We start from the raw sequence: 20,447 nt of genomic DNA, 5'->3' as shown, positions 1-20,447 counted from the left end.
TTTTATTAAAAGCCTTGTCAAAAGAGTAAACAGTTTACAAATACTAATCATTTTATTCAACCCAAACCCTTGAGAAGGTCTGGAGGGTTGCTAAACCCTAGACCCAGGCCTTCAGCAAAACACACAAAGAGTAGGTAACTTGCTCAAAATTATACAGTCAATACAAGTAGGAGCTGGGATTTGAATTCAAGCCCATTTGGCAGACTGTGTACGATTTCCATTTTGCTAGTACTGTACAGGTCACAAAAGTGACCAACCTGGGAGGCATCATGTGGGATAATAATTTTTTTTAAGGGCATTGTTAAAGGAGAAGAAGAAAACTGTGTCAAAACTTCAGTATCAACAGTACTAGTTTATCTGATAAGTAAAATCCCTTTATCAATTCCTCTAATTCCTAAACAGTAGTTGTCAAACTTTTTGTGAAATGCTAGAACCTCTTAAGGGTACTTCATGCATTCTACAATTATGATTTAATCAGCTAGAAGATTAAAATAATTTAAAATATAAAGAAATTAACTAAGGAACTTATCACTAAGTTTAAATTTTTATATATTGTAATTTTGCCCCAGATTATATTAGGGGTAAAAAGGAAAACAGTTCAACTCAATAACAACAAAAAATACTGTCTCATGTTATAAAAAGATCCACATGGTCAAGGAATCCAAAATATTTTCTATTGAGGATGCAGTTATTTAAAGTCCTAAATACATTCCAATGGAGTATATCAGTCCATAGCTTTATGTTTGCTCTTTGCTGCAAACTCCCTCTTGCATATATGACTCGATGCAACTTAATAATAAGAGGTATCACCAGTTATATACTAAAAGAAAAACAAAAACAAAATACTTAATCATGAATGTTGGCAGTGTATTTAGGTATTTTGGGTTCTGAACCCAATTGCCAATGTGTGTGGGCATCTTCCCCTCACCATTAAACAACTCAACTCAATTCTGACATTATCAACCTGGAGATAGCATCAGATTCCACAGGTTTAGTGTTTGGTCTCACAAGAATCCCCATCCCCCACATCAGATACCAGCCACAAGTCCAAGTTGTCACCAGCTATAGACTGGAGGTTGCAACAACTCTTACCCCATGCGCTCAATTAATTTGATAGAGCAGCCCACAGAACTCAAAGAAACATTTACTAGATTACCAGTTTATTACAAAAGGATATAATTCGGGGTATAAACCAGATGAAAGAGATGTATAGGGCAGGTATGAGGGTGAGTCAAAACTTATCCACACTCCAGTTATAGTAAAACTTCTGTTGGCCACACTGTCTTAACAGCACTTTCCATTCAAGGCTACTGTCTCCCCAGTCACTGCTGTGCAGGAGTGAATGTGTTACATCATCCCATTTGTAACTGTGGTGTGAGCAAAAATGGATGCCCCACTTGTGGTTTGCATGAAAGAAGAGCAGCATGCAGTGATTTGTTTTTTGTGGTATGAGGGTGTGCATGTCCACACACATCTGCCCACACTGTCAACACTCTGCAAAAACTTCATTTTGAGGTGTTAAAGCAACCTCCCATAGTCCTGACCTTGCTCCATCGGACTTTCACCTGTTTGGTCCCCTGAAAGCAGCCCTACGAGGACGAATATTCACTTCTGGTGAAGAAGTGAAGACAGTGGTGCATTCATGACTCGCAGCTCAGCCTAAAACATTTTTTAATGAGGGAATATGAAAGCTTGTTGACAGATGGACAAAGTGTATTGAAAAGCAAGGAGATTATGTTGCAAAATGAAATATTTGTCTTTTCTAAAAGTTAATTAAAATAAATTCTACAGCCAGAGTGCGGATAATTTTTGACTCACCCTCATATACGGGAAGGAGTGCAGAGGTTCCATGCCCTCTCCAGGACTGCAACCTTCCCAGCATCTCCATGCTTCCACCAACCCAGAAGCTCTCTGAACCTGTCCTTTTAGGTTTCTATGGAGGCTTCATTAGATAGGCATGACTGATTAAACTACTGGCCACTGAGGTCAGGGGGTGGGACTGAAAGTTCCAACCCTCTCACTACCTGGTTAGTTCTCCTAGCAACTAGCTCCTTCCTTTGGTGGGGTCCAAAAGTAGCCTCATTAACTTAAAAAAAGACACCTTTAACACTCTCACTAAATTAAGTGAAAGGATACAACTTAAAAATCAGTCTGATTAAAGCCAGTTATTTCATTAAAATTGGTTCATTTTCCCTACAAGCTAATATTTAGTAGAGAATAAGGAAAGATAACCCCATGAAAATGAAAAGCTATGGGCATGCCAATATATGTTAAGGGGCTAATAATAACTAACTTGTGTAACAGCACAAGTATGTGGCTTTGAAATTCCATAAGAATACAGCAGCTACTTAGTATTTCTGCATATCATAAAATTTAATGTTGTGAATCTCTAAATAAATCACAAAAATTCTCCTATGGCAGCCTTAACTCAATAGACCTATCTCTATTTGGTTTTCCTTTGGTTTCTGCCAAAATATCAACACATCCTCTAAAATGAAACACATAGGTTAAAAACGCAACAACAACAAACTGTTCAGAAAAGAACAAGTCGATTTCACTTATATTATGAACAAAATTATCCCAAGAGGATTAAGAATTGGAAATTATCTTTCTGATGGAGAAGAAATTTTGCTTTTTAAACAGAAAATGAAAGGAGAGAAATTCTGGTAAGTTTTAGTTTCGAATGATTGGTCAAACAGGAGAGAAGAAAAGTGATACCTGTACTTACTGTCGTTGGATCCCATGCTAATGAGGTCATCAGAATCAACATTGTGAACTATGGCTGCTTTGTATCCTGCTCTCTGTGCATTTAAAACCTGCAAGTCAGAAAACAGTCATGATAGGAGGAAGAAAGTGCTTTGTCGTAAGGTCCCTCAACTTCAACAGACATAAATCAACAAGTCCATAACATACAACTAGGAGCAGATTATGTATGTATATAAGAACAGATCTCAAGTATGTTCTTGAAACATAATCAATGCTTTACAATTGATTATCAAGGACTTCTTTAGGTATCTTCTTGATTTCACTCATGGTACTAAGTAAAATGAGAGGCAAATAAAGGACAGAGATACAAGCTACCATACCAAAAGGATCCAAAGCAATAAACCTGTCTAGCTCTAAAGAGGTAGAGATGTGTGATCAGGCTCACGAGTCATCAGCCCTGGAGAAGTCAAATCTTCCTCTGTTACTTACTAGTACAATAAAATTGGGGAAATTCTTTTTCTTCCTTAATTCTCAGTTTCCCCAACTTTAAAATGAGAATGGCAACAATATTTTTCTCATATGTATAATAATTTTTAAATGCTTAACACCATGCCTGATACATAGACATGCATCAAATAAAAGCTATTCTCATTATTAGCTTCATCATCAACCATTTTCTTTAAAAATCCTTTCTAAAGGTTTGAAAAAATTAAAAATAGCTCCAGCCTGAAGTTGCTTACTGTGGTTCTATATAGCTATATAATCTTTCCTAAAATGAGTCTCCAAAACAGTAAGCTTTGCATAAGAATATAGCTAGATATGTGGAAGAATTTTCTTACATGATAGATCTGAAAAGTATCCACACATATTACCATACCTCACTTTTAAAATAACGATCTGTTTTAAATAAAAATAAACCCAGACCTAATCTCCTTTGGACCATTTGGTAAAAATGAAGGATCAGATCATTATTTGCATACTGGTTAAATAAAATGAAAATGGGGCGTACAAACCCAATAGTTTTGAATTCTTGAAATACTTTTGAATACTTTGAAAACTATATACGTATAATTCTGGATACTTAACATGGTAAGAAGCTCTTGAAATATATAAACTTATAATCAATGCATAGTGATGTCTCTCAAAGTGTTTCTTTGTAATACTTAAACTTCTAAAATTAATTTTTAGAAGAATTTCCTGTAGGTCTAATATTAGTTCTGTTTTAGTCATCAGCATAATAATGATTCAAAATTCGACCGTAATTCAATAAAGATAAGACCTGAGTCAAGCTCCAAAGAGAAAGGGAAAGCCCAAAAAGTCAAGTTCCCAAGAGTACAAGGAATGCCCAAGTATTCAGCAGACTGGATTGGATGCTAGGTAAGAGAAATGAGGCTCTTGTATTCAGCTTCAATCAGGCAAGAATAAAATTCTCTTCTGCTTTACCCCTGACTTCTCTAAAACTATCTCACAAATGAAAGCTAGAATTCTGAAAGAGATAATAATGTGGATTAATCAGAATAATTTTACCCTATCACCAAAAAAAAAGAAAATCTGAATCTGCAGTGCCTCAAAGAATTAATATTTTGTTCACCTTTATAGTCTCTACAGAACCTATGAAATAATAGCCTGACACAGAACAGGCATTCATTACATATTACTACAATGAGAAAATGTATAAAATATGTGCTTAAATAGCTCATATTATAACATTACAAGCACAAGAGAGTAAATTAGCCACAGGGTTTTTTTTAATGAATTAAAACAGCATAAATAGTTCACCAACATAGGACCTACTGCTCCAATGTTGGAAATAATAGCAAGAAAACCAACCAGTCAACAAAATTGTTACAAGGAATGTTTTGCAGTCATGCAAGGAAAAGTCAATAATCAAAAAAGTAAGTTTACTATTTTTGCCTATGTGTGCATGTTTTATTTTTAGGTGGATTTTGTTATCCAATTAAAATTTTTAAAATGCCAGCCTCCACAGCCTCTTCCCATAGATTTTACTGATTTCCAAGGGGAGAAAAAAAAAAAAAAAAAACTCTCAAGAAGGATAAACAGTTTCTAAACTTTAGTTATTTATTACTTATATATTAACCTATTGCTTATTCATTATATTATCATAGCAGAACACACTTCACTTAGCTTCTATTTAAACAAAAGCATACTTGGTTGAGGTTACTATTAGTTTATCTGATGCTTTAATGACCATTCAACTGTTCCCAAAAAAGTGAAACAAGTAACTAAACAGAAATGTTTCTTCCACAAAACCAAAAAACAACTTTCCAGAGATACAATTTAAGAAATATAAAATTTGTATGAAAAGCCATTCTCTCCTAATATAAAACTTTCAGTTTTACATTTCTTTTCAAAGCCAACCAATACACAAAGTCACTGAAATTACAAGATTTAACTTGTTTCCTTGAAAAATACATATTTGTGAGCAAAGATACATGTTAGGATACAGAGAAAGGTGGTCAGGAATCATGATAAAGTGTATGTAAAGAAACATAGATTCATTAAGTATTTGTTGAATTTAAATAACAAGTAAGGGACAAGGAATAACAAGTAACTGTGTGTTGGGCACAATGCAGAACTCAAAGGTGAATCAGAAATAATCATTTTCCTCAAGGAGATCTCAATACTGATGGATATCCAAACAGGTGGGGTGCTTTCTAACCTCTCTTTTTGCTCATGCTATCATCTCTGTCTGGAATAGGCTTTGTCTTCTGAATGCCTAATCAGGTCTTCAAATTCCATTACCTCCATGAAGCCTGTCCTGTTCTACACCCTGTTCCACATGCTGTCCCAAGCACCCATATAACTGCTTCCTGCTTAGTATTTATATCAATTTGTTATCTTATATAGTGCCTTATAGTTGTTAGGGGAATCACTGACTGAAACCACCCACCCTGGCCAGGCAAGACAGTAGCCACTTGCACAAGGGACCTTAACAACAGGATTCTGGTAAGGAACGCGGAACCAACAAGCTAACACTCACCGGAAGAATTCAGGAAAGGTCAAAAGGAGAGAGGAGATGCCAGTCCATATGGTCTACCAACCTCCAGAATCCTCCTCACTGGAATTCATCTTGGCTGAGCGATGTGCGCCAACAGGAAGGACCCTGAGTCAGAATGATCAGCCAGAGACAACCCAGAAACTAACCCCATCACCATAAAATCCAAGACTGCGAGCCACGTGGCAGAGCAGTTCTCCTGGGTTCCCTGACCCTGCTGTTCTCCCCTCTGGCGCCCCTTCCCAACAGAGTCTTATTGCTTTGTCATCACATCTCCTCGGACAATTCACTTCCGAGTGTTAGACGAGAGCCCACCCTCGGGCCGTGGAAAGGGTGCCCCGTCCTACAACATACTTATGCATCAAATGTACCACCAATTTACAAAACGAGCCTTACATCTCCTGCAGTTGTCTATGGATGAACTTTTCCGGTAAGACAGGACAAAATATTCATCAATTTTACAAGAGGCTTTCTGAACTGCAAATTGTTAAGAATCACCAATATAAATTAATGGATTTACAATAATCTGCTATGTGTGTTAACTATAGATTCTTAAAACTGCACTGAGTGAGGAAAAATGTTTCTTTCACACATCCAAAATGCAATTGGTTCCATAAATACAATATAAAATTTTATCAATATCAAAAGCTGCTCTCTAATAAAATAATAAAATTCCTAAAACAGAAAACCACTAAAATAGGAAGGAATTCTGTAAACACAAACGTGAATTCCAAAAAATAGAAACATGTTTTCAAAATTATAACAAGAAGGCTTCCCCAAGGTTTTTGTTGTTGTTATTTATTTTTAAAATAAAGTAATGAAATTAAATCAAAGAAACACATTAACATATGGACCAACAGGCTTATGAGTACAAACAAGGAAAATATATTCATGTTATGAACTATAAAAATCATGTGTCAGTCAAATTAAATTATATTTTTAACTAAGCAGCAGCTGGTATTTTCGAAAACATATGAGGCAGAAATAAGACCTAAGTCATTCAGTAAGCATGTACAAGGTTTCACATTCATAAAATGCAACCTCAAACACATTGTCAGATGGAGGCAAAGAACTCAAAGATTCATAAATAACAAGCCTGCACAGTGAACAAACCTAAATTCCAAAACAGCCATCCAGACTGAAAATTGCATGAAAAGGCCTGAACTTGAATTGCAAATCTGCCTTTTAAATCTGACTGGTTAGAGAGCCATTAGCTCACATTGTGGTAAATGCACTAGTTTACATCTAATCAACAAATTAGCTACAACTAAATTACATAGACCAGGTAGCACCTAACCAAGAATTCTGAAGAAATATGGGACAGCTGGCTTGTTATTATAAATACATATGTATGCCAGAAGACAGCAGACTGCTAATGGAAGAGCCTTCAGTTAAGACGGGTTCTAAAAGGAACCCTGGGAATGACACAATAGTTCATCTTATTTCCAGACAGGACAAACTGGTAATACACTAATAAAATAGGTCTTGTAAGAAGAAAATTGATTGTGCTGTCAAGATGATCATGGGTAGAGATCTTTTAAGCGACACACAGGCATGTGGAGTTGGGGGAAACTGTTGATAGAATGTATATAACAAGGCTCCAGAGTAAAGGCCAGATATATGAATAAAAGAAGCCTCTATGTGCTGATGCTTTACATATATTATCTATAATATCTAACAGAACTCTACAATGTAGATAATCTTTTTCATATTTTAGAAATAAGAAAAGATGGGTAAACGAAAATGCCCTAAGGTCACACTTAGGCAGGGCTGAGATCTGAACAAAACTTTGACTAGATAGAGAAGCATGGGGTTTCTCAGTGAATCCGGATGAGAAACAGGATTATTAACCTTATTTAACATTTTACAAATGTCTCGGAAGAGGAATTAAACTAAGAAAGTAGCAAGATTCAGAAAACATTAATCTTAAAATCTTATGGGTGGACTTCCTAGGTGGCGCAGTGGTTAAGAATCCACCTGCCAATGCAGGGGACACCGGTTCGAGCCCTGCTCTGGGAAGATTCCACATGCTGTGGATCAACTAAGCCCATGCACCACAACTACTGAACCTGTGCTCTAGAGCCCGCAAGCCACAACTACTGAGCCCACGTGCCGCAACTACTGAAGCCCATACACCTAGAGCCTGTGCTCGGCAACAAGAGAAGCCACCACAATGAGGAGCCCACGCACCGCAATAAAGAGTAGCTCCCACTCGTGGCAACTAGAGAAAGCCCGTGTGCATCAATGAAGACCCAAAGCAGCCAATAAATAAATAAATAAATATATAATTTTTTAAAAAAATTAAAAAAAACTTATGGGCAAGATAAATCTTATATATAAAACAGAGTGTAAGCCAAAAAGAAAAGTGCTAAAATAGTGTGGTAGAGTTTATAAAAATTTAGAGGGGGAAAAGCTATAGGCTGAAATACCTATGGCAGATTTTATAGGACCTGAATTACACTTAAAAAAGAGAGGAAATTTGGGTTAACAGTGGAAAGAGTCAGGGGGAAATTTCTCATGTGAGAGGAAGAGAGAAATAACAAGCAGAAAGGCAAGACGTAGCACGGCGTATCAAAAACAAAACAAAACAACAACAAAAGCCACAAAGGATGATCTTACTAAGTGAAAGAGTGTTACTGAAAGGAAGAACAGCAGAGGAGTTAAAAGTATAGACTCTTGGAAAGAGATTACTTGTATTCAAATTCTAACTCTGTCATAAATTTAGGGAAATAACTTCTGTAAAATGAGCATAGTAATACCCCCAACTTAAAGAGTTACTCTGAGGATTAAATGATTTAACATACGGAAAGCACTTAAAATAGTGCTTAGACAGTGCCCCACGTTAAATCAGTGCTGGTTATGATTACTGTCACTGCTACTGACTTTTATAGTTGCTGTTGGAGTCAGAGGTGGGGGGGGGGGGGAAGGGGACAGATATGACCCTGAAGGCCACTCAAAAAAGGAGACATATAAAAAAAAAAAAAAAAAAAAAAGGAGACATAGGGTCTCCCCTGTCAAAAGGAGACAATAGGCACTCGAATAAGGGGTTCACGTGGTCAAAGCAATGTTTTAGAACAAATGACAAGGCAGGATGACTGCAATGATGTGAAAGAACACTATTTTTTTCTTCTTCTTCATAAACAATTTTTGAATCTAGGAAACCCAGGGAATGTACTCAACCAAAAATGGGAAAGCTGAGAAACAGAGCTTGTTTTCATAAGGAAGAAGAGGAGAATGGTTCTGAGCACACTAAATCTGAGGTAGGAAGGTTTCTATACACAGACTTCCTAAATAGGTAGAACTCAAAATATCAGGACCTGATATTATAATTTAGAGATTTTCAGCAAATTAATTTATTAATTCATTCAATAAATATTTGGAATAAAGACAGCTACCCAGTTGCTAAAAATAATTAAACTTCTAATAAAACATAATCCATTCACAGTTTTACGTTTTCTGCAGTTTTCAACCCCTTTTAAATTCTACACAGGAACTAAGTGCACTTTGTTTTTCCCCTGAGAGTAGACACTGCAAACTGAGTGCAGACCTGTGTATATTTATTTCTAGGTAAACACACACAATAATGGTAAAAATGTAAGAGGTAACTTTCCTTGATGAAAAAAGAAAGTTGAAAAGAACCTAATTACTGTATCAGACAGTAGTCTGGATGTTTATGTAAAATGAGATACATTTGGAACAAGAACATTTTTTATCTGCAATGTATTTTTTAACTTTAACTGAATTATAGTGTTATTTTTCCCTTGCATGAAGAATAATTGTAATGTTTGAACAATAGTGAAAAGGCAAGATAAAAACCAGGATTACTTCAGACAGACAGATGATATTCCATGAACACCATACATATATCTCCTGCAGATGCCCAGTGTTTCTCAGATCATCCACCTTCAGGTGATGGGCAAAAGATGTCTGATTGAGAATAGTAGCCACTTAAAATATATTCTCTTCTAATTTTAATAATAATACAACCTTTAGTTCATTATTTCAACCTTTTCATTAAAAGTATCAAAAGGCCATTAATTTTAATTGGGAAGTGAAAGAGAATACTATACTGAAATATTTCAGATTATAATTCATGCAGAATAAAAATATGTGACTTACACTTATATGTGGAACCTAAAATATGACACAAACAAACCTATTTATGAAACAGAAATAGAATCAGAGATATAGAGAATAGACTGGTGGTGGCCAAGGGAAGAAGGATGGACTGGGAATTTGGGATTAGCAGATGCAAACTAGTATATGTATATAGAAAAGATAAACAAGGTCCTACTATATAGCACAGGGAACTATATTCAATATCTTGTGATAAACCATAATGGAAAAGAATATGAAAAAGAATGTATATATGTATAACTAAATTACTTTGCTGTACAGCAGTAATTAACACAACACTGTAAATCAACTATACTTCAAGCAAAAAAATAAAATTTGATTTAGAGGAAAATTTCAGTGACAAGTTATAGTTTTATTTACTAAAACAAGTAAAGTAATAAGAAATACAGAAAGACATAATAAATATTAGGAAAATGCAACTATTTTGGCTTATGCATAAATATAAAAAATATATCTATTTAGGGATGTATTTTGAGTGCTTAATACTAGGAAGAGAATGACTAGATATCTTTGAACTCCCATTTAATCATGTGATACCTCCAGTGACTGAAAAGCGTTATATTTTCTTTTTGCTTTCAATCTGTTTCCCTGAAGAAGGATATGTACTCTATATTATTAGACAGAATATTCTAATTATATATACATACACACACACACTAATATTATACATACTAACACTCTATATTATTAGATACAGTATTTATCAATATTGAATTTCCTAAGTGTGGTGACTGTATTTTAAGGACGTGTAGGAGAATGCTGCTGTGGGAAAGAAGCAATAAGACATAAAAGATGTGGCTCTTTTAAAATAGTTTTAAGTACTTAAGAATTACTAACAATGTTAACTTCAGCAGGATACCTATGTTTTCAGCTTTGTTATCATATAAACCACAAGCTCTTGTCTACAAGGAATTATTTGTTTTAATACCCATTTAGGTACTTGGACAATCTGATACATTTTAATCAAGCCAATGCCACATAATTAACTGTAAATAGAGTAATTTTCAACTTCCACAGTTCATTAATAAATGACATAAATGTAGACTAATCTCTCCTTGTTCTCAAAAAAATAATAAAACCAAACTCCTGCTGCCTTAGTGGAAATCACAATACTAGAAATCTAAATTTATGATAATTTTTAAGGTAATACTTAAAAATATGAATTAACAAAAGATCATTTTTTCATGCATCTTAGTAAAAGCATTAACTATTAGAAAACTAAGCCTGATATCTCTTGAAAAACAGAGATCTCATAAAATAACATTTAGAGCATTTTGAATGTCAGACTTCATGTTTAAGGAACTATCTTGTTTATCGGTATATATCTCAAGCCTAGGAGAATCTCTCTCACATAAATACTTGTTTAATCAAATTAAATTACAACTAGGATGACTATTACCCAGCCCTACCCAGACAGATATACGCCACAAAAATGAAACTTCCTTTTATTTACCGTTTAGTTCCCCCTTAAAAACATGCCAAAAATTTTACTTCAGTCATTGTGGATAAAAATTTTTCTAGAATATTTTTCATTTTCCTGTCTCAATTAAAAGACACCAAATGTGATTTGACCTTTTCCATTGACTTGGAGATCATCATGAACATGCTTTACTGGATTCTAGCTGGCTTTTCTCCTTAATGTTAAGTGTCAATGTCACTTCCTCTCTGTGCTTAGACTAGTAGTCATTCTGACCTTGCTCCACCCTTATATTCTTTTCTTTAACAGAGGAACAAAGAAGTAAACCTGATAAGAGTTCTGTTCTTTAAAGAAAAATTAAGTACATAAAAAGTTCCAAGGAAAATCATCGGGAAAAGTATATGGTTTTAAAGCTGAAATTTTGTGATATTTATTATGGTGGTACAAAGGCATGTTTCCTTCTCTTGTTTTACGTTATGTTCTGAGAGCACTGACCTTTTGATAAATGGCATATTACAAATGCAACATGTTTATTATTTAGGCTTAAAGATAAATTGAATTTATTTCATTAGAAAATTCTGGGGGTAGGAAACTTCCCTGGTGGTGCTGTGGTTGAGAATCCTCCTGCCAATGCAGGGGACACAGGTTCGATCCCTGGCCTGGGAAGATCCCACATGCCACGGAGCAACTAAGCCCATGCACCACAACTACTGAGCCTGTGCTCTACAGCCCGCAAGCCACAACTACTGAGCCTGCATGCTGCAACTACGGAAGCCTGTGTGCCTAGAGCCCATGCTCTGCAACAAGAGAAGCCACCACAATGAGAAGCCCATGCACTGCAATGAAGAGTAGCCCCTGCTCACTGCAACTAGAGAAAGCCCATGTGCAGCAACAAAGACCCAACATAGCCATAAATAAATAAATAAATACATAAATAATTGGGGTAGGGCTGGTAAAATCTGTGTTTGTATGCAAAGCCATACTTATTTGTTTCAAGTAAAGCAGAAAACAGAAGCCAGAATCCTTGGAACTTTTAAAAATTAATGAAAGATTCTATGTTATGTTCCAGTGGCAGCATTTTAAAGTCAATCTTAGTACACGGGAAAGTAATCTTTAAATATTGAGGGTATTTAAAATTGTAGGTAATAAAATAATTTAGTGGACCTGGGTGAACTTTTTTTTAATAAAAGGAAATTTCATATACCAGGGTATTATAGCTAATATAGGTAAGTACTGTTTCATGAAAATTTATTACAGGCTGAATATTGTATATGTACTGGGGGATAAGTAAAAATAAATTTCTTAATGTGGGTTGCAGTCAAAAAGTTTGAAACCCATATAGTGAGTTTTTAATGTTCTGTAGGTTGTCTGCAATCAGAAAAGATTTCTGCTTTTTTACTCACTGCAACAATACTATTCTGTAACATACCATCACAAAATCAAAGTCATTAACTTATAGGTCTTTGAATGTGGCTATTTCCAATGAAGTTTTAATATTATATCTAGTACATGATTAGTACTAAAGATTAAAACTAAAAATAATCCTTTTTTCTTAGTGACATTTAGAAAACCCAAATAAACCTTTATGTGAAGCTATTTCTGATGTTTGCTTAGTATAATGATGCTTTTCTTTAAAAAAAATTTTACTTTTATATAATAAACTATACCAGTTAAACTACATTAGTTAAAAGCTGCCTAAATATTTAATTTTGAGAACTGCAATTTAAATTTAACAAAGGTATCCATAAAATATTCTCTCGTTACCTATGTATTGACTAGATTAAAGTGCATATTAAAATGAAGGATCCAACCTAAGTTCATATTTTTTGGATACTAACAGGATTCATATTCCAATCAAATCTTAATTATTTCTCATCCTAACACAGCGGAAGCTCCATTTTAACCCACCCACCGCTGTTAATAAAGCTTTTTGCAAGAAATTGTTGTGCAAAAAAAGGATAAATCTAAACTTTCTATCAGCCTACTAGGAATTTTCAAGTAATGACAAGGACTCATACTGCACTTGAAAAATAACTGATGGGGCAATTACAATGAGAATTTTGATTCTCAGCACCACCTAGTGACAGATCTCTGAGGATACTCCTCTCTTTACCGCCCACTCTTTTTGGTGTTCTAAGCACATAGAACTGCATAAACCGTAAGTCCTACTACCAAGAAGCAGAAGTGAGAAAAGATATACCCTTGGGGGATTTTTAGGCTAGAATCAAGCGAAAAGGAAATATTATGGGGCATAAAGAAAGAATCTATAGTAAAGAAACAGGAAACACATACTACTGCTGGCTGGGGTTTGCTCTGACCTCAGCAAAGAACCTTTCCTATCACAAGCTTTTCAAACACAAGACAGAAAATGAACAGCTTTAACTGGCAATCACTTTGTGGTACACTTAACATCACTTTATTAAAACATTTGAAATTATTGTAAAAATAGTTCAAAGAGGACGCTCCTTTGTGAAAAATAAGATATTTAATACTAGTTTAACACAACCTGTAAATGAAATAAATAAAATCTAAAAGATTTACCTAACAATGTCTTCAATGAAGTCTTGTTAAAGTACTTAACAACATCAACTAATTAACATTAGTCAGTAACAGTTCTCTCTTAAGCTGAAGAGTGAGTACTCAGATATTTATTTTACTATTTAAATTGTACATACATATATTATGAATACTTTTTCTGCAAATGCTATGTTTTAAAACACAAAAGGTAAAAAGTCAAAATGAAAAAGCATAACACAGATACCGGGTGGTTTGGAGTCTGGCCTCGTCTGTCCATCCTGGCTATACAGTGGGTTTTGGCACTTCCAGCAATCTGAGAACTGGAGCTTCACTTTACCGTCCAACCTCTATGGATCCTCTGCAGAAAATGTAGTGTAACACTGCTTCTAAATCTTTCCAAATACCAAAACTAATTTTCTTTTCTTTCAGAATTGCCAACAGAAAGCAACAGTAACTCAACCATCAGCGTGGGCACAAACTACCCTTTATCCCAACCTGGATATCTAACACAGGGGAAAAAAATTGTTTTCCCTATAAGGGAAAGAAATGAAATAAATTAATGGAGGACTTAGAGGATAGAGACAGTTTTCAAAACCTAGCTATGACCTTCTTTCATCTGAAGTAGTAAGAAGAAATTAAGAAGTAAAATCTCTTTCTCAAATGATCAAAACAATGCAGATGAGAATGGAACGACAGTAGAGCACTCAGATGTGAATGTAAAAACTGTTAATTCTATCTATAGGATAAAAATTCCTGGAAATATTACAGTACAGTAGGGAACAATCAATTGCTGAAATAAAATCCAGAACTGTGGCAAGCAATTCTGCCAAGATCAAATCCAACATAATTCTTTCCTACACGTTATTTTAGGATCACTACAGGTCATGCTAGGAAGAGCTACTCCACGGAAGACAGTAGTAGACCCTAATGATGTTAATATGAGTTATTAATAAGAGTTTAATGACATAAGCCATCTTTTCCACTTTCTTTAGATCCAATCTTTCTTCCTTAGACATTCTTCATTTAATGTGTATTTGAGTAATTTGAATAACTTGATTCTGAAGCAAAACAATGTGTGTGGAATCTATGACAAAGGAGGTACGAATATATCAATACAATGGAGAAAAGACAGTCTCATAAATAAATGGTGCTGGGAAAACTGGACAGCTACATATAAAACAATGAGATTAGAACATTCCCTCATACCATATACTAAAATAAACTCAAAATGGATTTGAGACCTAAATTTAAGACCTGAAACCATAAAACTCCTAGAAGAGAACACAAGCAGAACACTCTTTGACATAAATCAGATCAATATTTTTTTGGATCTGTCTCCTAAGGCAAAAGAAATAAAAGCATAAATAAACAAATGGGACCAAATTAAACTTAAGGCTTTTGCACAGCAAAGGAAATCACTGATAAAACAAAGAGATAACCCACTGAGAGAAAATATTTGCAAATGATATGATTGCTAAGGGGTCGATATCCAAAATACATAAACAGTTCACACAACTCAATATAAAAAACAAACAGCCCAATTTAAAAGTGGGCAGAAGACCTGAATAGACATTTTTCCAAAGAAGACATACAGATGGCTAACAGGTACATGAAAAGATGCTCAATATCGCTAATTATCAGAGAAATGTAAATGAAAACCACAATATCACCAAACACCTGTCAGAATGGCTATCGTCAAAAAGTCTACAAGTAACAAATGTTGGCAAGAATTTGGAGAAAAGGGAACCCTCATACACTGCTGGTGGGAATGTAAATTGGTTCAGCGCTATAGAGAACCCTATGGAGGTTCCTCAAAAAACTAAAAATAGAACTATTGATACCATACGATCCAGCAATTCCGATCCAGCAATTCCATTCCTGAGAATATATCCAAAGAGAACAAAAGCACTAATTTGGAAAGATACATGCATCTCAATGTTCGTAGCATCATTATTTACAATAGCCAAGGTATGGAAGCAACCTAATGTCCATCAATAAATGAATGGCTAAAGAAGATGTGGTATACAACTGAATATTATTCAGCCATAAAAAAGGATGAAATTCTGCCATTTGCAACAACATGGATAGGCCTAGAGAATATAATGCTTTGAGATAAGTCAAACAGAGAAAGACAAATACTCTATGTTATCACATACATGGAATCCAAAAAAATAAAACAAACAAATGTATATAACAAAACAGACACAGATTCACAAATATAGAGAACAAACTAGCGGTTACCACTGGGGAGAGGTAAGGGGCAAGATAGGGGTATGGGATTAAAATAGATAAACAACAAAGATATAATGTACAGAAAAGGGAAACAAAGCCAATGTTTTATAATAACTTTAAATGAAGTATAATCCTTAAAAATTTTGAATCACTATGTTGTATACCAGAAGCTAATATAACATTGTAAATCAACTATACTTAAAAAAAAAAAAGAATGTATGTTGAAGAGCTACGTAAATAAAATTATTGGCATCACATTCTTTCATTAGGTTAGGGTAAAGTACATGTAATTTACTATCTTTCACCCTTTCTTTCATTGAATATTACTTTCCTAGTAAAAGAAGAGAATTTGCTTTGTTGTTTTAATACTGAATAAATTTGTATATACAGGAACATAATTATTAAAATACAGATATTTTTATCAAAGAGTGGAAGAAAGGAATAAATGAATAAATTAATGAACTAGTAGCACAAAGCTATTTGAACCATATATGGGTAGAAATGTTTCCATCCACCAAGTATCATTTAACATGTTCCTTTAGTGAAATCTTTTATACAGGACATCCAAGTAGATTAGTAACAAATGCTATAAGTTACTTTGTAGAAATATAGAAAAGAGTAAAAAAATTTAAATAATGATATTAGATGACTTCCAGATATTTGAGACTTTAATTTCTACTCAAGTTCATATCTACTTGCTTAATACTACTGAAATAAAAGTGCAATTCTGAGAATACCATGTAATGTATCAGCCTGGAGACCTGAGAGAGGATAATGAAAGATAAGCCTAGAAAGAAAAACTGGGTGCCTATTTTGTAAGATGATAAAATTTCACTCTAAAAATTTTATTACTTGGTATTATGATAAGGTCACACAAATAATCCAAAAAATGTTTATGTTAATTTTTTAATTCTTAGAAAATACTTGGACCTAGAGAAATACATTTGTGGGAATAAATGAATATCTAGATTTAGATATACTTCCAAGAGCATTACGTGAAATGAACATGAAGCCAATAGAAGGTTCCAATAATATTGTTTATTCCCTAATCTAGTTAAATTTAATTGTAAGCCCTTAGGATTTTCTAAATTAGTTCATTCAGCAGATATTTATTAATCACCTACCAAGTGCCAAACAATGTATTACACATTTGAGTTGCAGAATCTAAAACATTATCTTTTCCCTCACAGAGACGAACATGAGATTAAATAAGTAATATATAAAAGAAGTGATCTATTCTGCCTTGAAGAAAATCAGGGGAGGTTTCAGATTGGAGATGAAACCTCATTTTAGACCTAAAACAAAGTCAGATTTCCCAGACAGACAAGCAGATGGAAGATATTCCAGATGAAGGACATGGTAGAAACCAAGACAGATGGGGAGAAACTGCTTAGCACATGTGGGGACTTGGAAATTCTTGACAATTAAGGTAAGGGGACAGGCAAAGTACAGATGTGACTTTAGATAGAGACAGAAGTCAAGTCAAGTGGGGGTTTGTACCCCAGCTAAGTTTTGTGAAAGTCACATTACAATGTGGTACATATATACAATGGAATATTACTCAGCCATAAAAAAGTAAAGAAACTGGGTCATTTGTAGAGACATGGATGGACCAAGAGACTGTCATACAGAGTGAAATAAGAGAAAAACAAATATTGTATATCAACACATGTGGAATCTAGAAAAATGGTATAGATGATCTTATTTGCAAAGCAGAAATAGAGACACAGATGTAGAGAACAAACATATGGACACCAAGGGGGATAAGGGGGGTGGGAAGAATTGGGAGACTGGGATTGATATATATATTATATATCACTATTGATACTATGTATAAAATAGATAACTAATGAGAACCTACTGTATAGCTCAGGAAACTCTACCTAATGCCCTGCGGTGACCTAAATGGGAAAGAAATCCAAAAAAGAGGGAATATATGTATACATATAGCTGATTCATGCAGAAACTAACACAACATTGTAAAGCAACTATACTCCAATAAAAATTAATTTAAAAAAATTTAAAAAACAAGTTACATTCCAACAGAAAATGAGTACCAATGTATTCCTTATCATCTACAATCCAAATGTAACTCCATCTAAGCCCCCCCACCCACCCAAAAATGTAAAGGGAATAACATCTAAGCCCTTTCAGCCCCCTGCAGCAACATTTTTCAAAAATAATCACTAGAGTAAAAAGAGGTAATAAAATTCAGCAGAAGTATATGCATTGCACCATTTCTGTTTACCAAGCTTCCCTTGAGTTCAGTTAAAATGAAGTAAAATGACTATCTGAAGAAGTTGTTGACTTAGCATTAAAACCATAAGGTAGAAATATCTTGGAGCAATGACAATAGACAGATTTCTGATAACTATTGTTTATTTGGCTATAAATACAGAAATCTGTGTAGTTTAGAAAAGTTCTACTTTTAAGTGATTATTTTAATGTTTTTGAAATAAGCAGGTATTTTTACAAAAATTTTTAAAATGTTATTTCCCACTGGGATGCCAATTCAAGTCTTCTGAGAACTCTCTGCCTTAGAATGCTACGAAGTCATTTTTCTAACTAAAAGATTTAATAAAGCCTTAATTTATTTACCAAAGAGCCAGTAATGTTTTCTTAATTTCAAATACTCACCAAAAATTAACATTTCCAAACAATTATATTTTGTCACCTGAAGAACAATCGTACAAAGATAAACAAAATAACGTTGCTTTTCTTTTCTTCTAAAAAGCTGTGTTTTTCAGAAGATACAGTTTTTGTCAGTGTAAGTTAAAGTGACTGTTTTCAGATTAAGCAGCTGGCATGTAATCAATAGTTCTTCTTACTGGCCTTCCAGACATTCCACATATCCAAATACTGGTTCTGAGTATGGGTTCTGCTGTATCTCTCCAGGACAAGACAGATTAAAAGGCTGAAATAAGCTTCTCTTGACAAAAGATAAAAAAAATTAAGGAAGTGTTCGTCATCTTGGGTCTAGTAGGTTCTAACCAGTTTTTGTCATATCCTCACTGGCTACGGCATTCTTTTAAAGGCTGTACCCTGACCCCTTCCCTCCTGTCTCACAACCAGAACAGTTAATTCTCCTCAAGCAACAAGTGCTGAAGTACTAGAAGGAACAAAATTTGACTGCAACACTAACGAAGAGTCCTTACTTCAATCCCTGAGGCTTCCTGGAGGCGGTGGCACTTGAGTTGACTTTTTTTGCCTTTTCAAAATGGCAAAAGTATTCATGCTCATCATGACAAATTCAAACAAGGCAGAAGTATGTAAAAGAAGCAAAGGAAAGTCTTCTTGTTCTTTGCTCTCAGTCTCATCTCCAGAGGTAACCACTGGCACTGGAGAGGAAATGGAGGCACAGAGAGCTTAAGTGACGTGCCCAAGGTTGCACAACCAGATCACACCCATGAGCAATCTTCCTCCTGTGCCCCGAATGTCCCTCTGCTCCACTCCAGCACAGCAGCTGAGCAAGCCCCAGGATACCTCCCTCTGATGACAGCCGTTCCTACAAGTCTGTCCACCCTTTGCAGCCTCCCTTCCCCATCCCGGGCCGCCAGTGGAACTCATGGAAAAAACAGGAGAGAGAAAAGAAAGATGGCAGCAAAGTAGAAGGATGTGGAATGCATCCCTCTCCACAGATGCATCAGGAATACACCAAAAGACGCAATAATTCCCACAGAGAACCAGCTGAACACCAGAAAACAACCTCAGACACCAGAAAGGACTGAAAAGCTCCCGACACAACTGGGACAAGCAACCTCTGAAGTCTGGACTACTCAATCAGAAATCAAGTAGGAGGCTTTGGGGAGGGAACACTGAATCCAGGATGCCAGACAACTAGGGAATCCTCAGACACAGGGAAGATTAACTGCAGAGAACTCTCACAGAGCCCTGTATCAGAGTCTAAGACTTGGCTTCATCCGACTGTCTGCAATTGACAGTGCTGGACACCTCACACCAAACTACAAACAAGACAGGAACACAAACCCACCCATCAGCACACAGACTACCTAAAGCCATATTAACCTCACAGATACACTAAAACACACCACCTGACACGGCCCTGCTCATCAGCGAGAAAAGACACAGAGCCACACACCAGAAAGCAGATAGCAGACCCCCCCCCCCACCAGGAAGCCAACTCAAGACACTGGACAAACCCCACCACAGGGGGCAGAGGACAGAAACAAGATGAATTACTACTAGGCAGCATAGGGAAAGGAGACAGCAAATCCTATAAATTAGACAAAATGAGAAAACAAAGAAACACCATGCAGGCAAAGGAGCAGGGAAAAAACCCACAAGACCAAATAAATGAAGAGGAAATAGGAAAATTGCCTGAAAAAGAATTCACAGCAATGATAGTAAAGATGATACAAAATCTCGATAACAAAATACAGAAAATACAAGAAACAGATAATA

The 20,447-nt window shown here is 35.2% G+C and overlaps 1 protein-coding gene across 2 annotated transcripts in view; it reads right to left on the bottom strand.

The window, feature by feature from the left end:
• Positions 1-20,447, bottom strand: part of RNF13 (ring finger protein 13) — a 119,809-nt gene that overhangs the window by 54,910 nt on the left and 44,452 nt on the right. Inside the window, exon 5 of one of the 2 annotated variants that reach the window (XM_057738203.1) lies at positions 2,729-2,816. In XM_057738203.1, the coding sequence (XP_057594186.1) occupies positions 2,729-2,816 (88 nt within the window). Of the gene's footprint in view, positions 1-2,718; positions 2,817-20,447 lie in introns of both variants that reach the window. The other variant, XM_057738204.1, reaches the window with a different exon arrangement.

Source organism: Hippopotamus amphibius, chromosome 6 (assembly GCF_030028045.1).
Source record: "Hippopotamus amphibius kiboko isolate mHipAmp2 chromosome 6, mHipAmp2.hap2, whole genome shotgun sequence".
Lineage (NCBI taxonomy): Eukaryota > Metazoa > Chordata > Mammalia > Artiodactyla > Hippopotamidae > Hippopotamus > Hippopotamus amphibius.
The sequence above is the reverse complement of the archived record's forward strand: the minus strand, read 5'-3'. Positions and strand labels throughout refer to the sequence as shown.